This window comes from Bemisia tabaci, chromosome 6 (genome assembly GCF_918797505.1).
Source record: "Bemisia tabaci chromosome 6, PGI_BMITA_v3".
Classification (NCBI taxonomy): Eukaryota; Metazoa; Arthropoda; class Insecta; order Hemiptera; family Aleyrodidae; genus Bemisia; species Bemisia tabaci.
Window position 1 is genome coordinate 14,436,686 of NC_092798.1, and position 20,304 is coordinate 14,456,989.

The 20,304-nt window shown below is 39.6% G+C and overlaps 1 protein-coding gene across 1 annotated transcript in view; it reads left to right on the plus strand.

The window, feature by feature from the left end:
* The window catches only part of rdgC (retinal degeneration C), a 216,045-nt gene that overhangs the window by 140,163 nt on the left and 55,578 nt on the right, over window positions 1-20,304 (plus strand). The window contains exons 7-9 of the mRNA XM_072301513.1: window positions 11,764-11,854; window positions 16,542-16,705; window positions 19,665-19,829. Of these exons, the coding sequence (XP_072157614.1) occupies window positions 11,764-11,854; window positions 16,542-16,705; window positions 19,665-19,829 (420 nt within the window). The remainder of the gene's footprint in view (window positions 1-11,763; window positions 11,855-16,541; window positions 16,706-19,664; window positions 19,830-20,304) is intronic.

A 20,304-nucleotide genomic window follows, 5' to 3' on the forward strand; every position in this document is an offset into this window, starting at 1 on the left:
TAAAAAATTATGCAGCCGGGCTATAGTTCCTATCGCCGGGCTTTACACGTTATCGCCTGGCTGTTGCTTTTTCTCCATCGATTATAAAAGGCTATAAGAAGTTGTGTAAAAATTCGTGTGCTTCGGAAATCATTAAGTTTGATACGGAACCACCTTAATATTTACAAAACACACGTTATATTTTCCTTTAATACATATTTTTTTCCATCAATTAAAACGAGAATAATCCATACAGGATGTGCAAACATTTCAAAATCATGAGTTGAATAACGCTGACTCCGCCAGATTAAATACTAGAGCCTAACACAAAGCGGAGCGGCGGCGCATCGGCGCCTACAAACTAACAGGGATACTTCACGCATTGCGCAACGCGTGAAGTATCCCTGTTAGGTTTGTAGGCGCCGATGCGCGTTCCGCGCTGGCTTCCCGCCTGCCGCACTGCAGCGTGCCACGGCGCTTGAAGCAACTATTTCACACCAGAGGTATTGCACAGTATCATACGAGACTAAAGGCTCTCTAATATATTAGGAATGGCAGGCATCCATCAAAAGTACGGAGCTTTCCTCCCAAAATAAATCTAGATACTACGGCTCAAAAAGAGAGCGGTAGTCCAAAAACTCAAGGTTTGATCCCATAGTTGAATATTCTGGGCTGCAAAATTTAATCAGTCAAAAGTAAACATTTTTGGGCATTTTTATGCCGAATTGATTTATAGTGTAACTCTCCTGTGAACAGTGGTATATATACTAGTATCTCAAATTTGATTATTTTCGACCCCTGGTGGCGTTTTTATAGTCGTTCTCCAGCAGTTCCTTATCTCATGGAAGCCCCAAATTGTTTGCGCTGTGAGTCAGGGAGGTTTGAGAGAGCCTAAACGCCGTCTTAGACCGATGTTATCCTTCGTAATGTTGATTCAATTATTTCCAAATTAATTTTTGGCTCTTGATTGCGAGGCGAACTGTATCTCAAGCGTTGGGATTTCTCGTCAAAATGGCAACAGATGTAGGTTAAAGACAAGAAGTTTGCAATTGCGAAGTCGGGTTTTACCGCATTATGAAACTTCCGCTAACTTAATTTAGAAGTTTCATCGGTATTCGGCAGTGGTGAGGCGTGGTCGAATATCGATATTTCCCCATTTAAATCCACGGTAAAGAATCGATTATTAAGATGTTAGTTGTGAACACCCTGCTTATCGATCCTTTTCCGTAGGTTTAAATGCCGGATCAATCAATATATCGCAAAGCACGCCACGCTACTGGTATTCGGAAATATCGTCAGATAGAGAGCAAAGCGCTTTTCATCGTGTTTCCGCAGTTGAAGTCGCTGTAACAACTAGGAAGTCCTCATAATCTCTCGATGTTTCCCATCTCAAATTTGTCATTCGGATTCAAAGTCCTGAGAAATCCTCAACTCATCTGCCAGTCACCAAGTCGGTAAAATAAAAGTCCCAGCTGAATACTTCAGGAGTGAAAAAATAGTAAAAACTTTCAGCTTAGCAGACGTAATCGCACAAGTTGCTTTATTACCTGCAATCCAGGATTAAAATTCATTAATTCGCTCGCCGGTGACGAATTTGCATCCTTTAGTCACCGAACAATTAACCGAGAGGTCTTAATTGAAACACGGACACACTGAAAAAGAAGGTAAAATTACCGACGGAACGAAACTTACATTCGCCTTTCAAAGAAAGGAAAAGTATGAAATAAAATATTTAATTCTTCCAGGAGGCGTTTTTAAATGTTTTTTCCTCTTTCCTTTTGACAAGCAAACTGATGTGCTTCTTTGTGGAATTGGTGAATTTATCCGCAGCGTTATTCATTTGGACGTATTTATGCTAAAAAGAACTATGTGCATTGGGTTTGCGTGGAACATAATTCCTTTTAGCATAAATACGTCCATTTAATAGACACAAAGACTGTGCAAGGGCGATTCTTGAAAGTTGCCAACACCGTTTTTCCTCAATTCAAGTTCATGCAAAACAATCGATTTTAGATGAAGCAGCTTGCTTCACCTAATTTTTCTTCGTCCTGTAAAATTGTCAGTTTGCAGATAAGGGGCCGTCCACAAATTACGTAAGGCCCTTAGGGGGAGGAAGGGGGTCGAGGGGTACTTTGTGGGGGGAGGGGGGTCAAGCGCTGCCTTACGTAAGCCAAACACTTATTATTGAGGAGGGAAAAAAACTTTTGAACAGTTGGCCCAGCCCCGCCGATAGATCAAGCATTCCTTCACCGCTCAAATTTTGTTTCTCTTCCAAATTTCGTTAATTTAAAGACTGGCTAGTCCAAATTTCGTATTTTTAGACGTTTAATGTTTTATTGTTAAAATGTAATTTTTTCTGAACTTTTTGAATCTAAAAACTAGTAATATTTTCAATACAGCTGTTGTTCTTTATGATCTCCTACCAGCGATTAGTAATGTTTAAAACGATACCGATTTGTTTTAACGCCAATTTTTCATTAAATTATGCATTTAAACGATAGAAGGGGGGAGGCCTGGCCAGCCTTACGTAATTGAGGCACTGGATGCGGAAAGGGCACTTCTCGTTGCAGTGTTTCAAAGTCTCCTCTGATATTTCATTCATTGTAAGGAAAGTGAATGCACCCGTTTCACTAAAAGGAGGGTGGCGATTTGGGCCATTTCCGGCCCCACCTAATCCGGGACTTTTTTTGCTGTGATTCGTTACGTATAAGTGTCAAGAGAAAGCATGCCAAGTTTCAGGCCGATCGGCCCAATATTCGGGGGGCAGGGGCCCCCCGAATTTTTAAGCGCAAAATCGGTTTTAATTTTGTAGCGCCGTCAATTTCGCTCGTATACAGATGAAAATTGGGTGCCAGGGGTAAAATTTTGCGTTCTTTCCATTTCCGCCGTCAAAATTGGCACTGGGGCAAAATTAAGGGGGATTTTGGGGGGTTTTTCGCGATTTTTCGCGTTTTTTACCAATTTTCTGCGGTTTTCATGCTTTAAGTCAGAGATTTTCAGCCAAACGACCACAGATTTGATTTCTACGCAAAAAATTACATAGGAACACAATGACCAACTAACACTCAACAGCGGATTTCTCTAGGAAAAACTGACCCATAAGTATGTGTTCACTCAGAAATTTTGAAAATAGCCATGTTTCGGGTACAGCCCAAGCTTGTAGCACTACCATATTCACATATGATACGCTCTAGGTCGACCCTGTTGATATTATCGGGAACTTGAAATGCTACCCGCTTGGGCGGAGGGTCGAATTCTCCTCAGAAACGAATAAAAAGGCGATAAAATTACGTTTCACGTGAATTGTTGCGAGAGGAATGTTATTATATCGGCAACTTTCACCTCCAACTTATGTAATTTTTTGCGTGCTTTCCATTTCTGCCATGAAAATTGGCATCAAAGCAATTTAAAACGGGTTTTTTGGGGTTTTTTATCATTTTTTATCATTTTTTACCAGTTTTTTCCGGTCTTTAGCGGTTTTCATGTTTGAAACCTCATGTGGCATATCAGTTCTGTGGTTTCTTGGTTTTTACCGACATCAAGAAAAAGAGCCCCGAAGACTGTCATCCTCTTATGGAGACTGCCTAGAGGATGCTGCTTACTTATGGTCTGACGAGGATTCAGAATGAGAGATAAGGATTTTACACAACATTTCTTCTGCTATACGATTCATCCGTGACGTATTTTATGGATGTGATAGTAAATGTATTTTGAGAAAAATTAAAATTTGTGGTCGTTTGGCTCATTTGGTGAGGTTTCAAACATGAAAACCGCTAAAGACCGGAAAAAACTGGTAAAATATGATAAAAAATGATAAAAAACCCCAAAAAACCCGTTTTAAATTGCTTTGATGCCAATTTTCATGGCAGAAATGGAAAGCACGCAAAAAATTACATAAGTTGGAGGTGAAAGTTGCCGATATAATAACATTCCTCTCGCAACAATTCACGTGAAACGTAATTTTATCGCCTTTTTATTCGTTTCTGAGGAGAATTCGACCCTCCGCCCAAGCGGGTAGCATTTCAAGTTCCCGATAATATCAACAGGGTCGACCTAGAGCGTATCATATGTGAATATGGTAGTGCTACAAGCTTGGGCTGTACCCGAAACATGGCTATTTTCAAAATTTCTGAGTGAACACATACTTATGGGTCAGTTTTTCCTAGAGAAATCCGCTGTTGAGTGTTAGTTGGTCATTGTGTTCCTATGTAATTTTTTGCGTAGAAATCAAATCTGTGGTCGTTTGGCTGAAAATCTCTGACTTAAAGCATGAAAACCGCAGAAAATTGGTAAAAAACGCGAAAAATCGCGAAAAACCCCCCAAAATCCCCCTTAATTTTGCCCCAGTGCCAATTTTGACGGCGGAAATGGAAAGAACGCAAAATTTTACCCCTGGCACCCAATTTTCATCTGTATACGAGCGAAATTGACGGCGCTACAAAATTAAAACCGATTTTGCGCTTAAAAATTCGGGGGGCCCCTGCCCCCCGAATATTGGGCCGATCGGCCTGAAACTTGGCATGCTTTCTCTTGACACTTATACGTAACGAATCACAGCAAAAAAAGTCCCGGATTAGGTGGGGCCGGAAATGGCCCAAATCGCCACCCCTCCTTTCACTGAATATTCCTTATGATTCTGCAATTTCCTGTGGAAAGAATTCTGGAAAAATCAAAACATTAAAGCCTTTTCCAAGGGATTAATTGGCAACAGAGATTCTGAAACACCGTATCGAGAAGTGCCCTTTTTCCCGTGTAACATTTTTCTTCTATTTTTGCCACTGTATACCGAAATTTAGAAGTAAAAACCCGGGTGTAGACCGAGTTTATCTGATATTTTTTCTTCTATTTTTGCCCATTTACTCCAATGTATTGTAGAAGAAGATTTAGCTGCTACTTTTCTTCTGACAACATCGTTTTTATCTTCTACGATATCGCTGAGAAGCCCCGGATTCCTCCGGATGACCTTGAGACAGCGATCTTCTATTTCGGCTCTAATTTTCTTCTGCATTAGAAGATTCACCAGTAGCCTTTCATCTATTGCAGAAGATAATGTAGAAGAACTTGCTCTGCCTCTACCGTAAACCCATTTTAGAACATCTTTATCTGCTACATGGTCAAACGGTGTAGAAGAAAAAAAAAAAATGGCCTCCGGCCAATTTATGCGCGGCGCTTCGCGCCGCGTACCGGCGCTACGCGCCGGCATTTGGGGGGCTTCGCCCCCCCATCCGCTTAGCGGATTGGTGCGGGGACCGCACGGGACTTTCTCGCTCGAGCCGGCGCTTCGCGCCGGCATAGACACTTTTACTGGAATATTTAGAAAAATACTGCCAATTTTACAAAATCATAAAGTTTGATTGGAATTTTGATCACAGGATAATAGTTATGAAATTTTTATTCAAACCACTGAACTTCATTGTAAATGTCTTCGCGATATGTGATGAATTCATATATTCGGACTCGACTTGTTGATTTTATGAGGCATCTTCAATTAAATATGTAATTGATTAACAAAGTCTCCTGTCAAAGATGGCGATCCGTAAAAATCTTAGCTTTTCTACGATTCATTAGGATCCATTAGATTCATTGACATCATACTTCAGATACGATTTTATATTATAATAATCTCTCCTTAAGCACGGTCAAAAGCCATCAAATATCTACTTGAATGGGTAGAATGACTATTCGATGTTCAAATAGTCTTAAAACTAAACGGTTTTCGCTTAGCATCTCCCAAATTTTAAATTTGGCGGGCGAATCTACCTGCTGGAAGGTTCACGACACGCCCGCCAGGAGCGCCATCTCCTTACCGCGTATCCCCCCCGTAACTCAAAGCGAAAACAATAGAGAGCGCCATCGACAAACGTCAACCAGAGAGACAAGTCAACAAACGTCACGTTATAACAATTATAACCTCCTTCATTAACAAGCATTAAATCAGTCATATTTGTGCCGAATTATTACATTATATTTGTGCTTAGTACCTCGTAAAAAGGAACCGCAAAAGATGGAATCTGCCGGGATTCTAAATTCATTAACAACAAACATATTAGTTTTTAATAAAGATCTAAGTGTCAGTTCTTGGCGTTAGCTTGATGAATCATAGTACCTTTGTAATGTGAGTATGTATCTAATTAGTTGTCTAATTTTGCTTTGTGATTACCTACGGAGTAATTTTGGAAATAGTATATGATGCATTATATAATGCATTTGAATTCCTAGGTTTCACCTGACTCAAAGCGTTTGCTGCTATTATCTAGAAGCGTTCCGACTCATTTATCAGAGAATTGAGCGTTTCCTATCGGCCCCTCTGCAATTATGAGATTAGTCCATGAATCCTTTAGGAACTTAAATTAATGACTCAGATGGTGCTTTTGAGCCAACTTTCAAAGAATTAAAGGCATTTTTTCAAAATCTACAGTCCATGAGCTCTCCGTGTGACCGAAGTGCTCTCCTCGCTATATGACGCGTAACCCTTCAATTTTTAGTTTAGTCCAAAGACCTCATAGGAACTTACATTATTGAACCAGGTGGTGCTCTTATGCCAACTTTCGAAGAAATGAAAGGCATTTTTTTTCAAATTTACAGTCTTTGAAAATGAGTTGTTTGTGTGATGTCGCGGAGCAAAGTGCCCTACTTTTGGGCCTCGTAATCCCTTGAATTTTGAGTTTAGTCCAAAGATCTTTTAGGAACTTAAATTAATGACCCAGGTGATGTGCTTGATGCCCACTTTTAAAGAATTAAAGGCATTTTTCAAAATTTACGGTCCCTCAAAATGAGCTTTCCGTGTGATTTTGCTGAAAATGGACCTTTAACCCAATTTGACCCTAGCCCCCCCAAATTTTAGCATACCCCAAAATCGTTGGACGTGCATAAGGAGACCATAAATATGGTGTTCTGTGAGAATTTTGAATGAAATCGAACAGATAGATTCTGAGATATCGCTGTAGACAGATTTGGGGGACGCCGGACGGACGGACACACATTTTTTCAAGTATGGTTATTTTGACTCCTGGGACCTTAAAACGTCTAGAAATGATGAAATTTCAACTTTTTTTTTTTTTTTTTTCTTGGAGGATGACAATACTTCCTCTCTACCCTAGGGGAGCGAGAAAGTAAAAAGTATAGAAGAAAAAATGTTACACGGGTTGCATCCAGTGCCTCAATTTAAGGGGGTGGGCCCAGGCTGGCCTTACGAGTGCCTCACCGGGGGGGAGGGGGGGGGGGGGATCTAAAAATCGGAAAAAGTGCCTTACGTAATTTGTGGACGGTCCCTATAAGCATTGTTCCTCAGCCCTCGAAATGTGACCTAGAGCGGAAGTGCGCATATCTACCGGTGGATTACGGCTTCATACAGTGCGCGGACCGCAGCGCCGCAGCGCGTTTTGAGAGCGAGGCGCCCACAGCCGTGCCACACAGTGGGTCGAGTCAGCTGTAGAGATCGGACATGAAATTTTTGACTAAAACTGCAAATTTTGATGTTAATTTCGTCACATTTTAAATTTCAAGGGGTGATTTAAAAGAAGGTTTTACGCGGAAACCAATGAGACCACTTTTAGAATCTCAAAGTTTTGTATAAACGGAGTTAAGTTATACTACCGTGCTAAGGAAGAACGCCAGTATGAACCTTCAGACGTCGCCACATTTCCATCAATAAAACCTTAATTTACTAGGAAAATCGTGGATTGTTCTCTTCAATTTGTTCAGACAATTCTGTTCTCAATTTTGTCTAAAATGTCTGAAAATTTGAAGGAATAAGAATACGCATAGTCATTTTCAAAAATACATGTTTTTACATTTTTTTTCCGTCCTGTGAAAGGTTGGCGACAAGGGGTGGAGGAGGAGATGAGAGGGTGCCAATTATTGCCTGATGATCTCCGGGAGGATAGGGGGCAATGGCGATTGGGCGTCGCAGAGCTGCGAGGCGGCGCTGTGAAAGCGACTTAATGTATGTACATGTTTTTCGGGGCAATTTGGCAACTCTTGAATTTTCATACACCGTTCTTCCTTGGCACGGCAGTAGAGGCGTTTGAAGTTTCAAAATTTTGTCCGACCTCTCCTATCGACTCGCTCCAGTGTGCGTCACGCCACCCACACGCCGCGAAGGCAGGATCCATGAGAAGAATAATTAGTTTACCCTCGAGGGGCGAATATATTTCGAGACTTAATCACGGAGAAAATACAGTATTAATGTCCTTTGACAAGGATGCTGCGACAGGGACAGGCAAAGCCTCCGCTCCCGTCCCGTTCGGTCGGGGACGATTTCGCGAGCGCGCCCCGTCCCCGCGCCTCCGCCGCGGCGCCGCATTCTTTGACACAAAGGGATCGGCCGGATGACGTGACGGAATTAATTGCCTCAGAAGTCCCTTATTAACCTGCACTTCCAGCCGGGGACGCGGAATCAATCTAATTTACCGTCCAGGTATCTTTATTCTCCAAGACGTCCGTCAGCCGCCTAGCATATTTTCCGAACAGTGGCGTGGCGTGCTTTGCGATATATCGATTGTTATGCCATTGAAACCTATGGAAAAGGATCGATAAACAGGGTGTCCGCAGCGAACACATTAATAATCGATTCTATACCATAGGTCTAAATGGCATAACAATCAATACATCGTAATTCACGCCGCGCCACTGGTATCGAATGATTTGCCATTTAAACCTACGGGAAAGGATCGATAAATAGGGTGTCCGCAGCGAACACCTTAGTAATCGATTCTTTACCGTAGCTTCAATTGGAGAAAGGTCGATAATCGTTCATTCACGCCTCGCCATCGTTTCCGAACTTACGATTCTGTCACGGTGAAAATTTTACTCTACACTGCCGTGCTAAGGAAAAACGCAGTATGGACATTCGAGAGTTGCCAAATTTCTTTCGATAAAATGTTCATTTTTGAGGAAAGCTATGGATATTTTCCATTGCGATTTTCAGGAACTTTAAGTGGAGTTGCGAACAAAATTACCTGAAAATTTTGAAGAAGAATATTTACAAATTTTCCTGGAAACTCGTGATTTTCTAAAGGAAATTTGGCAACGCCTGGAGGCTCATACGACGTTTCTCCGAAGCGCGGCAGTATAATAATGCCGTTCAAAGGAAAAACGCCGTATGAACCTTCAGGCGTTGCCAAATTTCCTTTGATGAAACGCGAATTTACGGTAACTTATGAATATTTTCCTTCCCATTTTCAGGTAATTTTGTTCGGAATTTCACCTAAAGTTCCTTTCGCCGGGGAACCGCGAGCGTATATATCCGCACTTTGCATTAATTAACGAGTAGATTTAATTACACCTGCATAACGTAATAATAAATAACGCCGTTTATACCATCGTGGGAAGACGTTCCCTAATTCACCGTCTACGAGCGATGATAGTGCAAACTTATTGCATCGAATTCTCATCATAGAGTGAGTACACCGTCAAGTTCTAGATACACACGGCGATTAGTAGCCGCGAGTGAATGACGAAAGCCAATGGAGAGCCTTGACTTCGATACATCGACGTCAATGGATCGAAATCAAGGCTCTTTATTGGCTTTCATCTTTCACTCGCGGCGATTAATCGCCGTGTGTATCTAGGCCTTTAGTCATACTAGAGTTCCTTTATACTGTACTGAAAAAAAATTCTCGGCGTTTTTACCAAGGTCCGTTGGTATACCTTTACCATCTCACTTTTTTTTACCAATTATTGGTAATTTTACCAAGACAGACTGGTAAGCTTACCTAAATACCGGTATTTTTACCGTTTTTCTCAGGTAATAATACCACTTTTATTGGTAATCAATTCCCGGTAACTTTGCCATTTTATATCGGTACTTCTACCACAGTCGATAAAAAATATTGGCGTTTTTACCAAGGTCTAGTAAAATACCGAGAAAGTTCAATAATTTTCCCGAGATTTCTCGGTAAAATTACCAATTCCATAAATGGTGATTTTACCAAGAAAAAACTGGGATCAAATAGAACCCTGAATGCTTGGTAATTTTACCCTTTCCTTTGTAAATAAACCGAGATTTTTTTTTCAGTGTACACACGGCGATTAATCGCCGCGAGTGAATGACGAAAGCCAATGGAGAGCCTTGATTTCGATATATCGACGTCAATGGATCGAAATCAAGGCTCTTTATTGGCTTTCATCTTTCACTCGCGGCGGTTAATCGCCGTGTGTATCTAGGCCTTTGGTCATACTAGAGTTCCTTTATACTGAGAGTAAAGACATTACGTAAAGACGATTGGTTCCCTTATTTTAGGCCTCCATAGTGTCACAAACGGGAATGAAGATTACATTTTCACCGATTGGAAATTATCGGTAATTGCCTCTCCGCTGTTTCGTAGTTTCACTGCCCATATTTCGATATCACATGTTTAAGAAAAGTTAGGGAAGAATATGGGATCATTGCGCTATGTCCAAAGCGCACCACAAATAACCCTGATTAAATGGTGGCCAAACTTCTGCGAAAAATCAAAAAGAAAAATACATGAATTCGCTGAAAAATCCACATATTCTCTGAGACAGTTCGGTGACGCGTCTATAAATGCGCTGAAGGCATTAATTATCAGCACGATAGAATATCAGTCTATGAATGGTAACTCCCAAAGTAGGTTGTTGATACAAGTGGTTGTGTGAACAAATGAAGAAAAATACTATTCCATCCACTTCTGAGGGATCATTTTTTCTGAAGATACCATTCTTAGGAAAGAAAATCAGATCGAATATTTTATAATTTTTTCTCCTTTACTTTCTATGTCGAGTTTTTTCATTTCTCGACTTGGGTACGCCAAGCCAGGGGGAAAAAAAAAAACTGTTGTGCAAGTTTAAGCAAAGGATTGTACAAAATGGGAACTGAGGGACTTAGAGGGCAAGGTGCATAAGTGCAGTTTTTGAAAAAATGGGATTTTGATTTTTTCAATCAAAACTAGTCTCGATGCAAATTCTGTGAAAAATTCGCTCCCAAATTCCAATTTTTATGCGTCAAAAAGTCAGTTTGAACTTTCTCTCCGCCATAAGAATCCATGTAATTTCGAAACTTCAAACACGTATTTCTCGAAGCAATAACTGCACTTATGCGCCTTGTCTTCCAAGCACCTCAACTGTGCACCAAACTGTTGGTCGTAACCTTCGATGCTTACGTTAGACTCGATTCCCTCCGTTCGAGTTGAATTACGTTCAAATTTCCTTGAGCATACAAATGATTTGGAGAGAGCACTTTCCTCCAATGTTTATGCTGTGTTTTTATGCTTGCATGTGTGGTTTCATTTCGTGACGAGTTTGTGACTACTTAAAGTAAACTTTACCCGACGGTATCTTCCCCAAAAGTTGGGCTGAAAGTTGAGGTACCTATCGCGTAAGTTCAACTCAATAAAAAAGTCATCAAAGCCACAAAACCGCAACTAAAACTGCCAGATCGCCGGGTTTTACCTCCTTTTTGATTTGATGCTGAGTGATTAACTATTATGGCCAAATTTGACAACTTTGAGCGGGACGGTGAAATGAATGATGAAGGGCAAAACTTTTAAGTTCGTTTTGAATAAGGAGGTAGTTCTGACGAGTTCCGTAGAATCGTATCCTTCCTAGCTCCTGGGAAGTCTAATAAAAATAGAGAATAAGAACCCGTTTCATTTAAAATGCGTGGGGATGGCGTTAATTACCCTTGTTTTTATTTATGCAGATCTGTATTCGAGTCTGCACTTAGGGAAAAGTAATTTCTCTTCGTCTCGACGAACATATTTCTCCTGCTGTTCTTCCTCCGATGATTCTGACTTGCCACTTCTTTTGCTTCCGTGTTCACAGCTGTACAATTTTTTCAACGCTCTCCTTACTCTGATACCAGCTCAAGAGAATCGCAGCATCACTAGTGAGAAGACCTCTGAAACTCCAAGAAGTAAGTTTCTTTCTGTGATAAGTGGATCGCATTCAGCATGAAGGAACCGGTGCGGTTACAGTGTTGTCAAAATCGCGAGGCTTCTTCTTTTCTTTTCAAAATACTCAAAATATCCTCTCTATTCTAATAAAATCATTTTTAAGACGGCCGATAGGCAGGAGTGAGGAAGGGGAGCTCAAAGGTCAGAGCTTTAATAGAGTGGGTCTTTACTTTCAGAGGCCTTTATTTAGTTATGGACAGCTATATGTGGCCCTGTCCAGGTCGACTTCCAAAATGGAATCAAAATTCAGAGTAAGGAGAAAGTCATTATGAATATTTTTTGGCGGGAAATTTTTCTTTGAAACATCGTTTTGTTATTCAATTAAAGTGATTTGCTCATTAACCGCCAACGGGCGATTTTAACGATTCGGGCTGGCCGCAAAGCGGCCTTTGAGAGCGCGTAGCAGCCAGGGGGCATAGCCCCCTAGTGTACAATATTAATTTTTTTTTTTACTTATTTTCCTTGAAAATTAAGAATTTTTTGGTGGAAAGCAAAAACTATTTGCTATTCTGAGGAGATTGCGGAGATTTTTTAGGTAATTATGAAGAAGTAACATTTTTACAACACTGTAATTGCGCTGGTTCTTTTTCTCTAAATGCGACCTAAGTATATGCATGGAATTATCTCTCCTTTTTCATTTTTATTTTGTTTAATATATGCCACATATTATCCATGCTACCATTAAATCCTTGACTGAGACTCACATGATTCAACCCCAATTTACTAGAGCCGTAGGTCGGTTTGTAATGTATTTTATTGACTTGGTTTTGATTAAGAGCATATTCTCCCAAGTCCCTCAGAAATAGCAATATTAGTAAGTACTCCGTTGAAATATAAATGATTGGTCAAAATTCAATTAAACTAAGTTAATAATAGATATTGAATATAAAAACGATTCACAATATCATTTTTGAAAAAAAAATCCCCTTTTATAAACTTTTGCAGCTTGCTTCGATTTCTCACGGTGTACACGGTAGGAGAGGGGGCAAGGGGTTCCATGGAAAAACCCCCCAAAATGTGATGGAAACTAATGCGACAAGCTACTTCGCACCGTTAACCGACTTTGAAGGCGCGGGAGATTAGATATAATAATTTTACCCCTTTGCAATCATGTGGGAAGTGTTTCCGTGCCAATTTAATCTACTAAAACTTTTGGCATCATATCCGTGGAATATGAATTGACGCAGGATTGTCAATTCTCATCAAAAATTCAACGCCTTTCGGTCTCGGTCAAGGAACTGGTATGCTCTTGAGAATTTGGTGACCCTGCATTGATGCAGTGCATTGGCTGTTCGCCAAATAGCGGTGATGGGAGGGAAATATCCCTCGGCAAACGAGTGAAGCACTATTGCCGAGGTTTAAGTGAGTTAAAAGGGGTATCTACAGTAGCGGGAAACGTACGAGAGGAAACAAAGAGATGGAAAAAAAAGTTGCACAATAAAGACAGTCTGAGACTGACGTTGAAAGATACTTTCGAAGATATATTTTGTTAATAGTTGGAACGAGAGTGCCTGTACTCTCATTGACGTCAAGAAATTTTGGATTGATAATCAAGAGCCGTATTTATAATCGTTCTTTAATGAACCCTTTCCTTCGGGAAGGTCCTATTTGAATCATATTGTGATAAAAGATGCCTTTAAAATAAAATCATTAAAGGGAAAAATTTCACGAGACTTGGGTAAAATTCCACAAAATAAATTAGAACATAGATTCTTCCAACGGATTCAAATGATTTGACACAACAAAAATGTACAAAACATGAAATTAATAGCTCTATAATTTTAACAAACTTCAAGGTGGGCATGGACCTATTCTAAAATCTTCAAAATTAAAAAAAAAAAAAAAAAAAAAAAAATTCCTTTTCTGTTTTACGTTTTTCGTAGTAGCAAATATTGTTGTAATCTCTCGCAAGGATCTACTTCCTAGGTTATGCTGTTGACCTTCCTGGAAGCTTGTAAAAATTGTCTTCCTCGTGATTCCATGTCGAAGGCCTCTTTGCTTACGGTGTAAACCTTACAAAGCCTCCCTATTGTCCAGATGAAGGCGGGGAAAAAGTAGTGGGAAAAATCGGCGGGTTTTATTATTTTAAGTTGTTCATTATGGTATAAAAAACGCTCACAAACCAGTCTCCATGAATTCGAGTTGTGCTGAACCCAGGAGAGGGGAATAAGGGTCAAATTGGGGTATTTTCGAATTTTTCTTTACTTTTGAACTTTAAATGTTGACTTGAGCGCAAAAAAGATAGTATTCAATTTGAACTATCATGAAATACTCAACAATGAGTGTACCTAAGTCTCAAATAGTTTCAAATAAATCTCACGATATACACCGAAAAAAACGTGAAGTTGATTTAACATTCTGGAAAAAGTGAAAAAGTAGAAAAAGTGTGCGAGTCCTTATAAAATGCTGAATTACCCGCCATGGTAGATAGTTTTACATCCTCGCATTGCTAAAGCGGGTAATTCAGCATTTTACAAGTTTTCGCACACTTTTTTTACATCCAGGATGTAAAATCAACTTCACTTTTTTTCGGTGATGGCTCAAATTGAATACAATCTTTTATTGCACTCAAGCCAACATTTAAAGCACAAAAGTCAAGAAAAACCCGAAAATACCCCAATTTGACCCTTTCCCCTCTCCTGGCCCTGGTAAAAATTGGCGATAAGAGCTGCGTTTCAAAATACCCAAAAAATTCTTATAGCCGGCTAAAGAAGGCTACAGAAAATCACATAGCTGGCTGTAGAATGCGGAGAAAATCATACAGCCGGGCTATAGGAAGCGATAAACAAGCAGGAAGCTCCAACGCATTGGCGTCGGAGAGCGGCTCTGGGGGCAGTAGTTGTAGTCAAGAATGAGGGCCTAGACACATTTTGTCATTGATGTACAATCCGACAACTGTCGATTCATGTTTTGTAACTTTTGTAGCCGAGTGCCGTAGGTTAAGGGCCCGTTCGCAAAAACTAATCGGAACTGTATGAATGAATTGCTCCTTTTAAAAATCAAAACAATATCGAATTGCGATATATTACACAGTTAAGATAGGGCTATGTCCTGTCGTAAGCGGCGACATACAGTCGATATCATTTCAATAATCGCCCCAATGGCCACGATAGTTGTTAGACGTTTACGGTTTCCCTGGTAACCTTTGTTTGCTATCAGCTGATATCAAGTAATATGACTAGGAAGCTCCAACCCAGTGGTTAAAGCTTCCTTAACCGCGAAAACTTTAAAATTCAAATTTTCAAATTTTGAACGTAAAGTACATTTTTTCCATCACGAGATAAAAGCACAAACAAGTTTTGAATTGTTGACTGTATCACCATGATTCCAAAAATACAATACACAACATAGCATTGACTAACAATAAAACAGTATGCAATAAAATAAAGTCATGACAAGGAACATAGCCGAAAATGGCGCCGATTCCCATCAACCAACGCGCGGTCTCTACAATGTAACATGCTGCATTGATACTCCCCAGCTGGGACCGTCCGGAATAGCAGCTCTAGTGCAAGCACCAGAGCCGCTAAAAAGTATGCAGCCGGGCTATAGTTCCTATCGCCGGGCTTTACACTTTATCGCCTGGCTATTGCTTTTCCGTCATCGATTATAAAAGGCTATAAGAAATTGTATAGAAATTCGTGTGCTTTGGAAATCATTAAGTTTGATACGGAACCACCTTAATATTTACAAAACTTACGTTATATTTTCCTTTAATACATTTTTTTTTTTATCAATTAAAACGAGAATAATCCATACAGGATGTGCAAACATTTCAAAATCATGATTTGAATAACGCTGACTCCACCAGATTAAATATTAGAGCCTAACACAAAGCGGAGCGGCAACGCACTGGCGCCTACAAACCTAACAGGGATACTTCACGCATTGCGGAACGTGTGAAGTATCCCTGTTAGGTTTGTAGGCGCCGATGCGCGTTCCGCGCTGGCTGCCCGCCTGCCGCACCGCAGCGTGCCACGGCGCTTGAAACAACTATTTCTCACCAGAGGTATTGCACAGTATCATGCGAAATTGAAGGCGCTCCAACACATTAGGAATGGCAGGTATCCTTCAAAAGTACGGAGCTTTCCTCGCAAAATAAATCAAGATACTACGGCCCAAAAAGAGAGCAGTGGTCCAAAACTCCCTAGGTCCTAGCATTCGTAATTAGTAACGTTTAGCATACACTTTATCGCCTGGCTGTTGCATAATTGCCATCGGCTATAAAAGGCTATAAGAAATTGTATAGCCGGCTATAGAAGCTATTGGAAATCTTACAGCCGGCTGTAGGTCTTTGGTATTTTTGAACACACATTCTACTGCCAATTTTTACCAGGGGGGTTCAGCACAACTCGGATTCATGGGGACTTTTTTGTGAGCATTCTTTATACCCAAAAGAACAACTTAAAAAAATAAAACCGTGTATCCCAATTTTTCCCGCTATTCGTAGGATTTTGATCTGCCAGATCCGGACAACTAGGGAGAGAATTAAGCCTTATTTAAATACGGTCTTACTTAAACGTAACTTTCTTATGAAAGTTTTGAGCTTTGATCCATGGCTATTTGGAGATGAGACGAAAAGTAAGATTCTTGACGTTGGATCCAGGGGAGTGATTTGAGCTTATTGTGAGGGATTTCATTGATCAGGGATCGTTGACGGGCCCTCGACTCAGGACAGGCGACTCTCCGGCCTGGATGATGTGGAGTCGCCGACGATGCCGCCCGACAACAGGTACAAGGGCGTCCACGTCGGGAACCCGATCACCAGCCAGGATGCCAAGAATCTCATCGAAACCTTCCAGAAGGAAAAAGTAAGTTTCCATCCCCAATATATCCACTCATACAAATATTTCTAGTTCATCAAATAATCAACTTATATCCTCTTAATATAATCTTCCTGTGAAGACAGATGCTGCTGATTCTTCTTTATTACTTCCTCTTTTTTCTTCTTCTTCTTTTCATTGTCTTCTCTTCTTCTTCTCCTTATTTCTTTTTCTTCTTCTTCTTTTCTTTTTCTTCCTCTTCTTTTCTTTTTCTTTATCTTCTTTTCTTTTTCTTCTTTCCTTTTTCTTTTTCTTCTTATCTTTTTCTTTTTCTTCTTTTCTTTTTCTTTTTTCTTTTTCTTCATCTTCTTTTCTTTTTCTGCTTTTCTTTTTCTTCTTTTCTTTTTCTTTTTCTTCTTTTCTTTTTCTTCTCCTTTTTTTTCTTCTTTTTTTTCTTTTTCATCTTCTTTTTTCTTTTAATTCTTCTTTTTTTCGTTTTATTCTTCTTTTTTCTTTTTATTCTTCTTTTTTTCTTTTTCTTCTTCTTTTTTTCTTTTTCTTCTTCTAATTTTCTTCTCATTATTATTCTCCTTTTCATGTCCTTTTTCTTCTTCTTCCTCTTTTCTTTTTTTCTTTTTCTTTTTCTTCTTTTTTCCTTTTCCATCCTCTTTTCTTCTTCTTCTTCTTCCTCTTTTCTTTTTTTTCTTTTTCTTTTTCTTCTTTTTTCCTTTTCCATCCTCTTTTCTTCTTCTTCTTCTTCTTCTCCTTCTTTTCTTTTTCTTCTTCTGCTTTAGATTATCTTCTCCTCGTAGCTTGTTCTCCAGTTCTTATAGCGCCCATGCTCAATATTTTCCCTCGAAAATAATATCGTGCCAAAGGAGAAACGTCGCATGAACATTCAAATGATGTCAAATTTTTTCTGATAAAATACTCATTTGTAATCAAATTCATAAATATTCTTTCCTCGTAAATTTTGAGTTGCGTTAGATTTAAATTGCAAGTGAAATTCAGGACAAAATCGGAAGAAAAGTATCTGAAAGTTTTCCTGAAAACATCATTATTTTATCAAAGAAAATTAGGCAGTATCTGAAGACTCATACGGCATTATTTCTCATCACGGGTACCGAACAAGGTGTGATTAAAAGCACTGCGCTGCGCTCTCTCAGATTTGACACTTGGCTAACTTTAAGTGGATCGCGTTAAGTAGAAAGGGACCAAGCCACATCAGCTATTTCCAAATTTAATCGGGCAATTTAATTTTTTACATGAAAACGGTGGTGCAGATTTTTGTGCCAATTTCAGTGAATTGTCTGCACAGTGCGAAGCAAATTCCTTAAAATTTTCAAAGGTTTCCACACAAACGTTCTCTTGTAAAAAAGTGAATTGCCCGATTAAATTTGACAACAGCTGAAGTGGCTTGGTTCCTTTCTACTAAATACTTTATTTGCAAATTGTTTTCGGAACCTCCCGTTATATGATTATTTCCTGTCGTAAACTTTTGCAACATCGCGATGTGCTGTTTCGACTTAACTTATCAGTGTCTATATTTTAAAGTCTCTTAAATTTGCTGATAACTTCAATTTCCTCACTCCGGTTTGACGAAGCAAGGAAAATGAGGTTGACTTACTTTCAAGAGCACTGATGAATCTCAGTGTCTTGACTTCCGATTTAATTAAAGTGACAGGATTGGGCAGCTGAGGGGGGAAGGAGAGTTGGGGGGCGTCAATAATAATCTGTCCAGAGAAATCGTTTTATTTATTCCACCTCGTTTAATGCGAGGGATTTAACTTTTTAGCCCCCTTCGTGACTTAATTTCAACTTGATAGGTTGGGAAATCAGGGCAAAATTCGGTCAAATTGATCCCTAGATAAGGTGCGAATTTATGTATTGTGATTCATGTGTGTTTATAAGTTAGAACCCTGTGTCCAACAGTTACCTAATGTAAATCCTAATGTAATCTAATGTATAATTTCCTAATACTGCTATGGTAGGAGAACTATATAAATAGAAGGTTAAAAAAAATTTTGAAAAAAAAATCGATGTTTCCCAATCAAAAAATCACATGAAACACGAGCAAAGAAACGAAAATCACTCGTAACTTCTACCCAACATTAAATCGTCTTTCGATTAATTAGATCACATTTCCCGCACATACAAGAAACCATATTTTACTCGAGTTAAATAACGAACTAAACCTTCACGTATGGTCTCTCCGTTATGAAAATATGGCAACCTCAACCTCAACGCTTCGGCTCAGCTGTTGAGTGACGTGGCGTGCTTTGCGATAGATCGATTGTTGTGCTCTTTAAATCTATCTAAAAAGATCGATTATCAGGATGTTTGCAACGGATGCCTTAATAATCGATCCCTTTCCATAGATTTTGATGGGAAAATATCAATAGTCATTAGTCCACGCCTCGCCACTGAGCTGTTGGAATTTTTTTAACACTCAGAGTGGGGATGAAAGACTGCTCGATTCAGCAGGCGTGCAAAACCGCTGTAGTGCGCAATTTGATTCAAGTTGATCCAGGTTTTTCTTAGGGGCGGGAATTTAAAATGTTTTGTAACCATTCCTGAATAAAAAAACTTTAATATCGAAGTTGGAAGCTGATTTCGGTAATTATCCGTTCGAAAATCGTGTTTTAAGTGATATCTTGAAGCAGAAACATGTATCAAAATACTTAAATTCGCACCTTGCCAGTGGCGAGGCGTGCTTTGTGATAGATGGATTGCCATTTAAACCTATGAAAAAGGATCGATAAACAGGGCATAAGCTAACAAAGGTGATAATCTCTCTTTCGTGGGGGGGGGGGGGGGGGGGGGTCAGGGGATAATCGAGCGTTCACGTCTCGCCACTGTATCTTGCTTAGCGGTCCGTAGCGAGTCACTAAAGTAAAGAAAATCACATCGTGAGTAAAGGAAATCTGTTCAGTTAGTTTAAGTCATTTCGACGAGAGCACTGATAAATTAATACTATATATTTCTGTCTATTTACATCTTTTTTCAGCATAGACTGCACGCAAAATATATATCTTCAATTTTAAAGCAAGCTGTGAAACGTCTGAAAACACTACCTAATCTGAACGAGGTTTCGACCCTGAGCTCGAAGCAAGTGACGATTTGTGGTGATCTTCACGGCAAACTAGATGATCTTTTAGTTGTGTTCCATAAAGTAAGTAACTCGCTTCCGTACCTTTCCTCGTTTTTTCAAATTGTTGCTCAAGTGCAACTTGAGATATTTCCCCGGAGACTTTTGCCGAAGGCCAATCGTGAACTTCATTTCGATTCAGTGAAGGACCCGAAGATTTTCTCACCCTGGCGTTTTTTGCCGAATTGATAGAATTTTTAATCGGCAATCATTATATGGTCAAAGTGGAAAACCAATAATCTCCGGTTGCGACGTTGCAAACTTTCTGTCATACTTTATTTTTCTGTTGGAAACTGCAGAACGTAATTTCTAGAAAACTTCATTTAATTATCCTCTTTGCTAGCGTAGTATTTTGTGCGAAATCAAGCTATAATGTTGGCTTGTTTCCTTTTGAAATAATGAAAGTACAAGCAGAAATTTTGAGATACCGCAATAGAGATGCGTGTTTCCTCACTTGGACTATCGATGGATAAAATTATCAATTTTAGATGCGGCAGGC